Source organism: Gymnoscopelus braueri, assembly GCF_963280865.1.
Source record: "Gymnoscopelus braueri genome assembly, chromosome: 4".
Taxonomy (NCBI): domain Eukaryota; kingdom Metazoa; phylum Chordata; class Actinopteri; order Myctophiformes; family Myctophidae; genus Gymnoscopelus; species Gymnoscopelus braueri.
In genome coordinates, this window is record NC_137605.1 from 1873416 (window position 1) to 1888844 (window position 15429).

Consider the following 15429-nt stretch of genomic DNA (forward strand, 5'->3'; position numbering starts at 1 on the left):
GAGGAATACTTTTAGTTCACCCAGAAAAAATGACTTATTTTCTCTCATTTAAACCATGATTCATGATTCATTACTGAGCCAATAGTTGTTGGCGCTGACCAATCAGCAGAGAGTATATCCGGTAGGAAGAGTCTCCTACAGAGCTGCCTCCTGTTCATCACAGTACTGACTCAGCTATGTGTCACACAACACAAACACAAATACATCAATACAAGACTTCATTGGGTCTGTCATTGATAGAAAATAAGTACATTTGTGGGTGACTTACTCCTTTAACCCATTTAGACCCGGAAATAATCTGTCATTTTTTTTATTTCTAAAAATTAATTGAAAATGTTCATGCATGGACTACCTTTATTCACTGACCAAAACTACATAGAAACTGAATAAAAACTAAGCTATGATGACAAAAAACTAAGACTAAATATTGACAATTTCGTCAACAAATAAAAACTAGACTAAGATGTTAGTGACAGGGACGTCACAGGCTCTCAGAAGGTGGAAGGGGGGGATGGACTTTACCCCTTATTTTATACTTTTGGCTATTCAAAAATAGCAGATCTACAAGCTCATAGCACGGCACCGAGTGCCGCGCTATGAGCTTGTAGATCTGCTATTTTTGAAAAATCGTCAAAGTTTTACAAATCTTTGAATATCTTTCTTTTTTCAAGCGAACATTTGTAAATGTCAAATGTAAACGAATTTTGTATTTTCAAAAATGTTCGGTTTTTGGGCGGATTTTGTTAGTTTTTTTCCGGTGTTTTGGTTACTTTATTTCGGTTTTAGGGTAAGGTTATTTAATTCTTATTTTTGCCTGATTTTACCGATATATTATAAAAAAATATATATTTTGAAAAGTGGGGGGTATGAAATCACGGATCTGTGAGAGTGTCGCGTCGTACGCACAGTGAATGGCCGTGACGCCCCTGGTTAGTGAGGGATCTAGTGGAGAAGAGATCCAGTAGAACTAAAAGACAAGTCATTTCATGCTTGGTTGCGCTCGGATGTTGCGCTCTGAAAATAGCAGATCTACAAGCTCACAACAAAAATTTTAAGCAAACATTTGTGAAATATTTAGTTCCAGGGACCCGCCAGAACCAAAGAGTTGAGTTACGAACGTTCGCTTTTAAAGATTTGCACAAATGTTCATGATTTTTCAAAATAGCAGATCCACAAGCTCATAGCACGGCACTCTGGGCGTCGGTGTTCCGTGCCACATGGTAATGGTCAAAGGCCGTGTGCAAATGCAGAGCAATTGCTCCAGCCACCAGAGTTGATTTTGACAGCAAATTTTGATTTAGTCTTAGTCATAGTCCTTTGAAAATTCCATTTAGTTTTAGTCATATTTTAGTCATCTGAGATGTTTTATTTTCCATCTAGTTTTAGTCGACTAAATATCATAAGATTATAGTCGACTAAAACTACAGTTGATTTAGTCGACTAAAACGTATGTTGGCGGTGCATTGATGGCGTCGTAATGGATGATTTTACACTTGGTTGCATGCTGAAAATAGCAGATCTACAAGCTCACAACGCGTCGCAGCGCGACACGTTGTGAGCTTGTAGATCTGCTATTTTCAGAGCGCATCAGCCGAGCACAACCAAGCATGAAATGACTTGTCTTTTAGTTCTACTGGATCTCTTCTCCACTAGATCCCTCACTAACCAGGGGCGTCACGGCCATTCACTGTGCGTACGACGCGACACCCTCACTCTCACAGATCCGTGATTTCATACCCCCCACTTTTTGAAAAAAAATATTTTTTTATAATAAATCGGTAAAATCAGGCAAAAATAAGAATGAAATAACCTAACCCTAAAACCGAAATAAAGTAACCAAAACACAGGAAAAAAACGAACACAATTCGCCCAAAAACCGAACATTTTTGAAAATACAAAATGTGTTTACATTTGACATCTGACAGTCCCTGGAACAACATATTGTGAGATGGGGGTCCGCGGCCAAATGCATATCATTGTGGGGGTCCTTCACATGAAAAAGTTTGAGAACCACTGATATAACACCATACGTTTAAAAAAAAAAAACTGTTAGGATTTAGAAGACATTTGTAGAATGCCCCTAGAAGCAAAGATTTGAGTTAAAAATGTACATATAGCTACTGGAGAAAGGATCGAAACGTCGTATCTGCTGTTTGTCGCAAATAAAAAGCTTTGGAGCATTCATAAGAGAGTTGAAGTTATTTCTACAACATCCTGTTGACCTCTGATATAACCTGTGATATGACCTCTCTCTCTCTCTGTCTCTCTCGCTCTCTGTCTCTCTGTCTGTCTCTCTGTCTCTCTCTCTCTCTCTCTCTCCACAGACTATGACAGTGCTTTTAATTATGGTGAGTGTTCAGCGTTTTTTTCCTCCAAAGCCTGACCCCTCCCCTCCCCTCTGACCCCTCCCCTCTGACCCCCCCCCCCCCCCCGCCCCCCTCTCAAAGGAGCCATGTAGGGGTCAAGATGGGTTTGCGTTTTCCCTCCATTTTGCCAAGAGTCATGGAAAAAGTTAACCCTAGGAGGCCAACAGCTTCCACTGCTCCCAACCCCCCTTCCCCCAACCCCCCTCCCCCACCCCAACACACAGTGCTGTCATCTGAGTTCAAGTAGCAATGATACCACAAAGTAGAAATACTCTGTCACTATGATACCACAAAGTAGAAATACTCTGTCACAAGTAACAGTCCCTCCCCCGCTCCTTTACCACCTTTAAACATGTATTCAATGTGTTTTAGGCCAAACATGTTTAAAACATGTTTACAACATGTTTACAACATGTTTACAACATGTTTAAAACATGTTTTAAATGTGTTTTAAATGTGTTTTAAATGTGTTCAATATTCATACTAAGCAATGTGACACCATCAGAGCTTCAATGATAACCAGGGATTCATCATAATAGTGATTTATTCTAAATCGATTACTTTTTACATTATTCAAATAATCTTGAAGCTTGTTTTTTTCATACTTTCTTGTATTTGTTTTTATATCAATGAATCAACATGAAAAGATTAATTTTTATTTTTAATAATCAACTAAATGGATTAGTCTGATTAACCACTTAAGCCCAGTTGTATGCTTGATCGTACAATAGCCGATCTACAAGCTCACAACGACGTCACATTGGAGATCTGCTATGTTTTGCTCTTCATGAAAATCTGTTATTTTATTGAAGTGTATTATTATTCATAATACATTGGTTGGTTGGTTGGATGGAAGTGACAGAATGCAGGGAGACACTGATGTTAATTAATCTGATCTCTTAATGAATTATGATAATAATGAATAAAGATCATTTCTCTGTGTTTCAGATTATGAGTCTCTGAGGATCGGTGGCTTGGTGTTCGCTGTGGTTCTGTTCTTCATGGGCATCGCTCTCATCGTCGGTATGTGAACGTAGACAGACAGATGGACAGATGGATAGATAGATATAGATAGATATAGATATAGATAGATATATAGATAGATATATAGATAGATATATAGATAGATATATAGATAGATATATAGATAGATATATAGATAGATAGATGGATAGATGGATGGATATGGATAGATAGATAGATAGATAGATAGATAGATAGATATGGATGGATGGATATAGATAGATAGATATATAGATAGATATAGATATAGATAGATAAATGGATAGATATGGATAGATAAATAGATAGATGGATGTATGGTTGTGTTCGCTGTGGTTCTGTTCTTCATGGGCATCACTCTCATTGTCCGTATGTGAACGTAGACAGACAGATGGACAGATGATGGAGTGATTGATAGATAAATAGATAGATACATTAGATGGATAGACAGACAGACAGACAGACAGACAGACAGGCGCCTTTATTGATCCCGCGGGGGGGATTCAGGCGCCAGAGACAGCACAGCAGTACAAGTTACAGAAACAAGGTAAAGAAGTACAGCAGGTACATAAGAGTAACATTTAATTTGATATTTTCTCATATAAATCAGAGACACTTGTTTTCTTTCTAAAATACATTCATTAATCACTTTACAACTGACCTCCCAATAGAGTACAGAAGTCCTGACGTCACTGGTTCATCCTCTGGGTCGTAAAGTAATGTCTCTATGGAGAATAACATTGGGTCATCATAGAATCGTCTCATATAAGAATTTTGGTCCAAAAATAAACAAACTGTCTCTGCGATATTGTCAGGGAGGAGGTTCTGTATCGTTTATGATAGTCAGTCACTGATATTTGATACTGTCTGTTTCTGGCGAAAATGTAACTAATTCGGCGGAAGTAACATTATCGTTTTCTCACCGTCAGTTGATGCTTCATATCCATAAGAGTCAAACCGCCGGGGTCATTGGTTTATTCTTAGAACACAGTTCTTATTTGACGCGATATTAAATACGTCTATGGGGATTCAGAACGGGGGTGGAAAACCGCGAACCAGGTAGACAAACCTAGGATGTGTAAAATGTCAGACTTCGGTTCTCTACTGTGGGCGTGTCAGTACAGGCACCTTTTCTTAAACAGTTGTTCATATTGTTCATCTTTATACAAACAGATCTACATCAACATATATTTTTTTAATCTGGCATAGGCCTACAGTGCTAACTTTTTTTGCCGCAGTTGTTTAACGAAATGGTGCCTCCCTCTGGACACTTGATGAACACCTACTGTACGTAAGGCACTGTTTTATTAATAGTGGCATAAATCTGGACAATGATCATCCAATGATCATCTAGTGATGTTTCACAGACAGTATAATGTTTCACAGACATTAGAACACAGACATCAGAACGTTTCACAGACATTAGAACACAGACATCAGAACGTTTCACAGACATTAGAACACAGACATCAGAACGTTTCACAGACAGGGAGGGGCTCAACTCAAGTCTGAACCCCATAATGAGAAGGCTAGAGTGTTAGTGTTTACTGTGAGATTACTTCTTTCTCTCTCTCTCTCGCTTTCTCTCACTTTCTCTCTCTCACTTTCTCTCTCTCGCTTTCTCTACGGCTTTGAGAGACGAGAGAGAGAGAGAGAGAGCAAGAGAGTAGTATAGCTACAGGTAAAGGCTCTACAATGTTGGTGTAACAGAGTATACATATACAGTATATATATGTGTAACAGAGTGGTTCACTACCTCAGCCTGATGGCTTGAAACTCTAATATCTCCCGCGAGCTATAGGGATATCCCTCTGGCTTAGTGGTTAAGATGTTGGCTCTCCGTGTGGGAGACCCGGGTTCGAATCCCGGGCGTTACATTGGCATTTTAAATATTCACAAGTGCCTCTGTTTTAAGTGCTGTGTGCAAAACGTCTCTTTAAGACTTATTACATCTTGTCTTGTCTGCTAAACATGAAGTACGCTCATTAAAGATAATAATAAATAAATACAATAAAACACGGTAAGACTCTCAGGGGCGTCAATGTATGGCAAGGTAGGGCAAGGTAGGGCAGGTGCCATACCGTGGCTCCAAAGAATAAATATATATGTTTAAAAAAAATCATGAATAGTAGCCTAATGCAGGTGTAAGACCATTGTGTTTGTATTGTGTTATAGGTATAATGCATAGTTTTCTTGTTTCCTTGTTTCAATCCCGGGGAGTTGGTAACCCTAACCTTGCCATAGCTTAGCTTTTGCTGAACTGACGCCACTGAAGACTCTATATCAAGGTCGGGTTTATAATGTATCACAATGCACTTACAAGGATTATAACAATGTAAAAAATTATGTATATAATTATGCATAATGGTTTTGTTATGAAGTCTTAATACTTAAGTGCATTATATAATGCATTATAAATGTTTGTCAGAATGTGTCAAACTTTAGTGTCTATCGTCTGTTTTGTGTGTTTGAGGCTGATGATGATGTACATTACAGTATATGTTTGACCAACATAATGACTTGTCTGTGTCTGTCCTCTCTACAGGCCGGAAGTGTACTTGCTCCAGTGACAAGAAAACGTAAGTTTGGTAAAAAAATAATAAAAAATAGTGCGGCACAGAGTGCCGCGCTACGAGCTTGTAGATCTGCAATTTTTGGCAAAATCATGAACATTTTTTACAAATCTTTAAATATATATATATTATTTAAAGCGAACATTTGTAAAATATGTTGTTCCAGGAACCCCCAAGAGGCAAAGATTTGAGTTGCAAATGTTCACTTCAAAAGTATATATTCAAAGATTTGCACAAATTGTCACGATAAAAAAAAAAAAGGCAGATCTACAAGCTCATAGCCGCGCTATGAGCTTGTAGATCTGTTATTTTTGAATAGCCCAAAGAAATCTAAAAGTGACACGGATGCGTTCCCGGATTGAAGGGGTTAAAAGCAGATCCACAGCTTTATTAATATTTTGTATTTTCTTCAGGTCCATCAGGGCTCCTGATGTAGAAGCAGTTCCAAGAGGTATTTATAAAAGGCACTAATATTTAAATATGTCAATAATATTAAAAAAATGTCACTAATATTTAAAAATGTCACTAATATTTAAAATGTCACTAACATTTAAAATGTCACTAATATTTAAAATGTCACTAACATTTAAAAATGTCACTAATATTTAAAATGTCACTAACATTTAAAAATGTCACTAATATTTAAAATGTCACTAACATTTAAAATGTCACTAATATTTAAAATGTCACTAACATTTAAAATGTCACTAATATTTAAAATGTCACTAACATTTAAAATGTCACTAATATTTAAAAATGTCACTAATATTTAAAATGTCACTAATATTTAAAAATGTCACTAATATTTAAAAATGTCACTAACATTTAAAATGTCAATAATATTTAAAAATGACAATAAGATTAAAAAATGACAATAATATAAAACAAATTCAATGATATTTAAAAATGTCACTAATATAAAAAAATAATAAGATTATTAAAACATGACAATAATATAAAAAAATGTCACTAATATTTAAAAATGTCACTAATATTAAAAAATGACTAAGATTAAAAAATGACAATAATATAAAAAAATGTCAATGATATTTAAAAATGTCACTAATATAAAAGAATAACAAAAATATTAAAAAATAACAATAACATTAAAAAATGACAATAATATTAAAAAATAACTAACATTAAAAAATGACAATATTAAAAAATGTCACTAATATTTTTCACTATTTCATTATTATTATCAATTTAGAAATCTTGTGTGAAACCAGGCCAAACCAGCCAAGCGATGCTGTCACTGGTAGACAGATGTCTGTTTTTGTTTTGTGTGTTTGATGTATTTATTATATTTATCTATGTATTTATTCATCCTGCAGCTGAGTAGTGACAGAGTGGGCGTGAAGCAGTGCATCGTGGGATATGGAGTTCAACGTTCAAACCAACTGCCTTCTCTTCTGCGCTTCTGACTCTTGCCGCTAGAGGGCAGCAAACGACCTGAGAACGTGACGACATGTAGCTTCTTTCTGTGTCATTGTTATTATTCTATATCTTGTTATATTTCCTCTGTGTCTGAAGTGACTTTGTTTTAACACTTGTTTGTTTTATGAGAAGGCTTTATATGGGAGACTTTTCACCACTGTAATTTAAACGTTTTTGTGACTTTAAAAATAAAGAAAGAAAAATGAAATGAGTTATTCATATTATCCTTTTATTCTTTATTCGTCTCATTTTCTGCACCGCTTGTGGTGAGCGTCCACACACACACACACACACATGCACGCGCACGCACACGTCTGCCCGGTAACAAAGGAGCAAATGCATTAAATAAGTTGGGCTACACCTACACATGTTTGCAATAGGTTTTCGATCAATTGATAATTATGACTGAGTGATTGATTGATTAATGAGACATTGTTGTCTCCAGGGACCCCCAGGGGTCTTTGGTCCTTGGGGAACAATCAGTTCAACCACTTTAACCCTATACTGTATCATACAGTCTGTATGCATTGGAGATTTGAAAAGTGTGAGCTCGCAATGTACAAGCTCACAACGCATCGTTTGTGAGCTTGTGGATTTGGTATTTTCAAATAGCATTGCATAGCAATAGCATTATTTTTTTAACACAAATCTTGTATGAGGCCTGAGGGGTCCCTGAGGGGTCCCTGAGGGGTCCCTGGCACAGTATTATATCAGATGGAGGTCCGTGGGCAAATACATATTAATTTGGAGTTCCTGGATATGAAAATGTTTGAGAATGTGAAATACGTTTGTTGATCAGTGGTGGAAAAAGTACATTTTTTACTTAAGTAAAAGTATCAATACTGCAATGTAGAAATACTCTGTTATAAGTAAAAGTCCGGCATTCAAAATGTACTTGAGTAAAAGTACAAAAGTGTTGGTATCAAAATGTACTTAAAGTACCAAAAGTAGAAAGTACTCATAAGTTTTCAAATGTATAAAATGCATTGAAATATTTTGAAAATAGATCTACAAGCTCACAATGCTTCGCATCGCAACACATTGTGAGCTTGTAGATCGGCTATTTTCAAATGGCTGAAATGTATAGGGCTGAAGTGGTTCATGCATGTTTAGTTATAATAATCAAAATCTACAAAGTAACTATAAAATATTCTAATAATTGTAATGGAGTAAAGTACAATATTTGCCTCTGAGATGTAGTGGAGTAAAACGTACTGACAATTTTACTAAAGTAAAAGTACTGACAATTGAATATACTCCAGTAAAGTAAAAAATCACACCCTGTGTGAAGTGGGCGGTGTCTTGCTAGCTAATCACAATACTGAATGGAGTCAACCAATCATGTACAAAAGATAAATACATTTATTGAATGTTACATCCGAGGGTTCTTTCTTTATGTCTATTATTATATGTATTACTTAAATGGCAGTTATATGGCAGTCCCACTGACTCCTGCTCATCCAGCTCAGGGCCTACGTGGGAGGAGACCCGGTTGAGGAGGAGGTGACCAACTTTATGTCGCAATCCTTCACTCCTAGACTAGGGATTGTAACATAAATGGGGGCTCGTCACTGTTGGTGAGTGAATAGTTGTTTTTTTGATTTTGTATAGCAGTGTTTAATAACTTTGTGGGGTATTATTACATAGCAAGATGGCAACTTTTGATTTGAATGCGTTTGTGGCAGATCCTTCTTTAGGCGCATTCGATGCATGTAGAAAGGACGATTTATTGTTAGTAGCGGACCACTACAGGATCACGGTGAAGGCAGGAGATATAAAAAGCAAAATCAAGGACATTGTATTTACAAAACTGGTGGACATGGGTGTGTTGGTGGTGCCAGCAAAAGTGGTAGTTACTGAATGGGATGCAACTGCAGATCAGGCGGGAACCGATGTGGCAGAGGAAACTCAAGTAGGTGTTGAAAATGTGGTGTCCGAAAAGGGAGCTACGGCTAAAGTCAAGCCGCCTCCTGACGCCTCAACACCGGGCCTAGACTCGGATTCCTGCTCAGATTCAGCAGACACCACCAAATCCTCCTTATCTCGCTCCCGAATCAAAGTGCGCCTAGCACGGCTTGCGAAGGAAGAACGGGAGAAGGTGAGAGAAAGAGAGGATGCGGTGCGCGAAAAAGCCAATGAAAGAGCTTTCCAGCTCGACCTCAAAAGAATTGAGGGGGACAAAGAAGTCCGCGTACGCCAACTGGAGTTGGAAATGGAGCAGGGAAAGGCCGCCTCTCCAGGAGTCCCAGGTACCGCTGCTGCGCCGACCATACACACACCCAGTCGAAATACAGGTACAGTCCCTCATGATTTAACCAGACAGATTGCATTAGTTCCCCCTTTCCGTGAGTCTGATGTGGATTCCTATTTTGGGGCATTTGAGCGAGTGGCTACTGCCCTACGTTGGCCCAAGGACATGTGGTCCATTCTTTTGCAAAGTAAATTACATGGCAAAGCGCAAGAAGTGATCGCCACACTCTCTGTGCCGGACAGTATGCTCTATGATAAAGTTAAAGCCACCATCTTGAGAGCTTATGAATTGGTTCCGGAGGCATACAGGCAAAAATTTAGGGACCACTCAAAGGTCTCAAAACAAACCTTTGGTGAGTTTGCCAGGGAGAAGGAGACTTTCTTTGATCGATGGTGTACTGCCAACAGCGTCACAAATTTGGAAGAGCTGCGGGCACTAATGCTGGTAGAGGAATTTAAAAGGTGTGTGCCAGAGAGAATCACGGTGCATTTAAATGAACATAAAGTGTCCTCCATCTCTGAAGCTGGTGTTCTTGCTGATGAATTTGTATTAACCCACAAGACTGTGTTCAATGCATCTCCGGTGAGTCCCACCTCATCTCCCAAATCTGTGTCTGTGCGCAATTCGGCCTCAGCTCAGCACTCGTCTGAGCAATCTGGCTCCAAGCCAAAAGAGGAGAGGGAATGCTATTATTGTAAGACAGTGGGCCATGTTATTGCTGATTGTAGGAAAAAGCACTGGCACGATCAGAATTGGGCTGGGGGTGAGGACTAACTGTGATGTTTATTAGAAGTGGTGTAAATCAACGTAAATCAACGTAATTCAGCGTAAATCAACGTAATTCAACGTAAATCTGTTTGTGAATATCTTAAATCAGTGTCAGTCAACGTAATTCAGCATAAATCAGCGTAAATTAACGTAATTCAGCATAAATCTGTGTGGGAATGTCTTAAATCAGTATCAATTAACGTAAATCTGTGTAATTCCAGTAGGTGTAGTACTTCTGGTTTGTCAAACTATGTTTGATTTTGAGGGTGGGGGTGTTACATCCGAGGGTTCTTTCTTTATGTCTATTATTATATGTATTACTTAAATGGCAGTTATATGGCAGTCCCACTGACTCCTGCTCATCCAGCTCAGGGCCTACGTGGGAGGAGACCCGGTTGAGGAGGAGGTGACCAACTTTATGTCGCAATCCTTCACTCCTAGACTAGGGATTGTAACATAAATGGGGGCTCGTCACTGTTGGTGAGTGAATAGTTGTTTTTTTGATTTTGTATAGCAGTGTTTAATAACTTTGTGGGGTATTATTACATAGCAAGATGGCAACTTTTGATTTGAATGCGTTTGTGGCAGATCCTTCTTTAGGCGCATTCGATGCATGTAGAAAGGACGATTTATTGTTAGTAGCGGACCACTACAGGATCACGGTGAAGGCAGGAGATATAAAAAGCAAAATCAAGGACATTGTATTTACAAAACTGGTGGACATGGGTGTGTTGGTGGTGCCAGCAAAAGTGGTAGTTACTGAATGGGATGCAACTGCAGATCAGGCGGGAACCGATGTGGCAGAGGAAACTCAAGTAGGTGTTGAAAATGTGGTGTCCGAAAAGGGAGCTACGGCTAAAGTCAAGCCGCCTCCTGACGCCTCAACACCGGGCCTAGACTCGGATTCCTGCTCAGATTCAGCAGACACCACCAAATCCTCCTTATCTCGCTCCCGAATCAAAGTGCGCCTAGCACGGCTTGCGAAGGAAGAACGGGAGAAGGTGAGAGAAAGAGAGGATGCGGTGCGCGAAAAAGCCAATGAAAGAGCTTTCCAGCTCGACCTCAAAAGAATTGAGGGGGACAAAGAAGTCCGCGTACGCCAACTGGAGTTGGAAATGGAGCAGGGAAAGGCCGCCTCTCCAGGAGTCCCAGGTACCGCTGCTGCGCCGACCATACACACACCCAGTCGAAATACAGGTACAGTCCCTCATGATTTAACCAGACAGATTGCATTAGTTCCCCCTTTCCGTGAGTCTGATGTGGATTCCTATTTTGGGGCATTTGAGCGAGTGGCTACTGCCCTACGTTGGCCCAAGGACATGTGGTCCATTCTTTTGCAAAGTAAATTACATGGCAAAGCGCAAGAAGTGATCGCCACACTCTCTGTGCCGGACAGTATGCTCTATGATAAAGTTAAAGCCACCATCTTGAGAGCTTATGAATTGGTTCCGGAGGCATACAGGCAAAAATTTAGGGACCACTCAAAGGTCTCAAAACAAACCTTTGGTGAGTTTGCCAGGGAGAAGGAGACTTTCTTTGATCGATGGTGTACTGCCAACAGCGTCACAAATTTGGAAGAGCTGCGGGCACTAATGCTGGTAGAGGAATTTAAAAGGTGTGTGCCAGAGAGAATCACGGTGCATTTAAATGAACATAAAGTGTCCTCCATCTCTGAAGCTGGTGTTCTTGCTGATGAATTTGTATTAACCCACAAGACTGTGTTCAATGCATCTCCGGTGAGTCCCACCTCATCTCCCAAATCTGTGTCTGTGCGCAATTCGGCCTCAGCTCAGCACTCGTCTGAGCAATCTGGCTCCAAGCCAAAAGAGGAGAGGGAATGCTATTATTGTAAGACAGTGGGCCATGTTATTGCTGATTGTAGGAAAAAGCACTGGCACGATCAGAATTGGGCTGGGGGTGAGGACTAACTGTGATGTTTATTAGAAGTGGTGTAAATCAACGTAAATCAACGTAATTCAGCGTAAATCAACGTAATTCAACGTAAATCTGTTTGTGAATATCTTAAATCAGTGTCAGTCAACGTAATTCAGCATAAATCAGCGTAAATTAACGTAATTCAGCATAAATCTGTGTGGGAATGTCTTAAATCAGTATCAATTAACGTAAATCTGTGTAATTCCAGTAGGTGTAGTACTTCTGGTTTGTCAAACTATGTTTGATTTTGAGGGTGGGGGTGTTACATCCGAGGGTTCTTTCTTTATGTCTATTATTATATGTATTACTTAAATGGCAGTTATATGGCAGTCCCACTGACTCCTGCTCATCCAGCTCAGGGCCTACGTGGGAGGAGACCCGGTTGAGGAGGAGGTGACCAACTTTATGTCGCAATCCTTCACTCCTAGACTAGGGATTGTAACATGAAACACTCTTTATGATGGATGAAACCATAACTTTAGAAAAACCAATTTATGGTTTTTCTAAAGTTATGGTTTCTTAAATAGGGCTATGCACATGTGTCATGTGACACTGGCCAATCACAGTCCTGAATAGATTGTGATTGGCCAATCACAGCGCAGGATAATTGTACAAATTTCCAAACCTCACTTATAGGGGCGGTTTCACTGCCCAAGATAATTGTACATTTTTCCAAACCTCACTTATAGGGGCGGTTTCACCGCCCAAAATACCTCACAAGTTGACTTAAGTACAGTACTCGAGTACATGTACTTAGTTACTTTAAACCACTGGTGTTGATATGCAGTAGTGTAGGGTAGGCTCTGCAGCACAGGCTGCAGCAAATCATGGGTTAATGGGGGACACAGTGTAGGGTGTGGTGGCTGGGGGGGGAGGGGGGGGATTCATGCGGATGTTATGTTTCACCACAACGCCCACAAGTATAGAGTCAGTGTAAACTATGAGGAATCAAGGAGTCATTGATATCACTGATAGGCTATTTATTTATGTATTGATCCCCATCTTTTATCTACTGGGTTTCATTCATAGCCTTTAGTCTTCTGCTGAAAGAGGATCAATACAGATCTGATCTATGATATGTTTACAATCAGTCAACAGAAAGTACAGTATCTATCGTCTTCTGATAAAAGACGATCAATAATCAATACAGATCTATGTGATCTGATTAAGGACAGTATCTATAGTGTACAGTATCTAGGCTATAGTGTACAGTAGCCTAAGTACAGCATCTACAGTGTCGCATAAACATATACACACGTGGTCTGGTCCCATTTGTAGAATATCAAGATATCCACTGTAATGAAAAGCCATGCGCGCGTGTGTGTGTGTGTGTGTGTGTGTGTGTGGGTGGGTGCGCACGCGCGTGTGAGTGAGCGCTCGTGCGCGTGTGTGTGTGAGTGGGTGTACCGCATAGGAGGAACAACAGTAGTAAGAAACGCAGAGCTGAGCATATCTCTCTCTCTCTCTCTCTCTCTCTCTCTCTCTCTCTCTCTTGCTGTAGGAGCATCTCTCTCTCTCTCTCTCTCTCTCTCTCTCTCTCTCTCTCTCTCTCTCTTGCTGTAGGAGCATCTCTCTCTCTCTCTCTCTCTCTCTCTCTCTCTCTCTCTCTCTCTTGCTGTAGTGGAGCATCTCTCTCTCTCTCTCTCTCTCTCTCTCTCTCTCTCTCTCTCTCTCTCTCTCTCTCTCTCCCCTCCACACTCTAACACTCCTGGATCCTTTGTTTAACCCCTGAGGGTCCGTTTGGTTCCTTCTGGACCCTCTCAGCCTCTATCTGTCCGTAGGGAATACCTCCACACAGTAACACTCCTGGGTCCATTATTTAACCCTGAGGGTCCGTTTGGTTCCATCTGGACCCTCAGAGTCTCATTAACACTGAGGACCCTCAGGGTCTCATTAACACTGAGGACCCTCAGGGTGTCATTAACACTGAGGACCCTCAGGGTCTCATTAACACTGAGGACCCTCAGGGTCTCATTAACACTGAGGACCCTCAGGGTGTCATTAACACTGAGTACCCTCAGGGTGTCATTAACACTGAGGACCCTCAGGGTCTCATTAACACTGAGGACCCTCAGGGTCTCATTAACACTGAGGACCCTCAGAGTCTCATTAACACTGAGGACCCTCAGGGTGTCATTAACACTGAGGACCCTCAGGGTGTCATTAACACTGAGGACCCTCAGGGTCTCATTAACACTGAGGACCCTCAGAGTCTCATTAACACTGAGGACCCTCAGGGTGTCATTAACACTGAGGACCCTCAGGGTGTCATTAACACTGAGGACCCTCAGGGTCTCATTAACACTGAGGACCCTCAGGGTCTCATTAACACTGAGGACCCTCAGAGGTTTTGGTCTGTTCTGCTGGTCCACTCCCTGCAGTTTACACTGCAGTGCGTCCTCTCCGCCACCAGAGGGCTCTGGCGAGCCGGTAGCAGCAGCTTCTTCAAGTCAAGTGGCTTCAATTTCTTTTGTGCTTCAAACCCTGCAGTTTAATCATCTGTTCATCTGTTTCTCTGTTCGTCTGCAGCTCAGTCACACATTTAAACATTTTTGGACCTTTTTGAACGTCCGTAAGGAGATCAGACAGCAGCCACCATGACCACTTCGCCAGGTTTGTGTGTTTTTGTTCTAAATCTATTAATACTATACACTTAAATTAACACTGATGACTTGAGTATCTCTCTATCTATCTATCGATCTATCTCTCTATCTCTCTATCTCTCTATCTCTCTATCTCTCTCTCTATCTCTCTCTATCTTTCTCTATATCTATCTATCTATCGATCGCTCTTTCTCTATCTCTCTATCTATCTATCGAAGCCATGAAATGTGGACTTTCACATTTTTACAAGCTTCTTAATATAAATATGTATTCATGTGTAAAGTGTCATTGACACTAGACAGTAAAATAAACTACTTGTCTACGGTCTGTTGTCATGTTGTGTGAATGCTTTTAAGTTGCTGCATTGCTGCCACTGTGCCAAGTATAGAAGCACTTTGTTTTTCATCCATAACCGCTCCATTATTTATTATCAAACATAATGCTGACTCTTACACATGATGTCAGTATAACACACACTGTAGCTGGGGGTACAA

At 40.1% G+C, this 15429-nt stretch overlaps 1 protein-coding gene across 5 annotated transcripts in view; it reads left to right on the forward strand.

The window, feature by feature from the left end:
* LOC308083759 (FXYD domain-containing ion transport regulator 6-like) overlaps positions 1-7587 on the forward strand; it is a 45775-nt gene extending 38188 nt beyond the window's left edge. For all 5 annotated transcript variants that reach the window (XM_080426094.1, XM_080426096.1, XM_080426092.1 and 2 more), the window contains 5 exons: positions 2325-2348; positions 3315-3389; positions 5914-5947; positions 6355-6392; positions 7276-7587. In XM_080426094.1, coding sequence (XP_080282220.1) covers positions 2325-2348; positions 3315-3389; positions 5914-5947; positions 6355-6392; positions 7276-7283 — 179 coding nt within the window. In that variant the 3' untranslated portion in view covers positions 7284-7587. The remainder of the gene's footprint in view (positions 1-2324; positions 2349-3314; positions 3390-5913; positions 5948-6354; positions 6393-7275) is intronic.
* The last annotated feature ends 7842 nt before the right edge of the window (positions 7588-15429 follow it).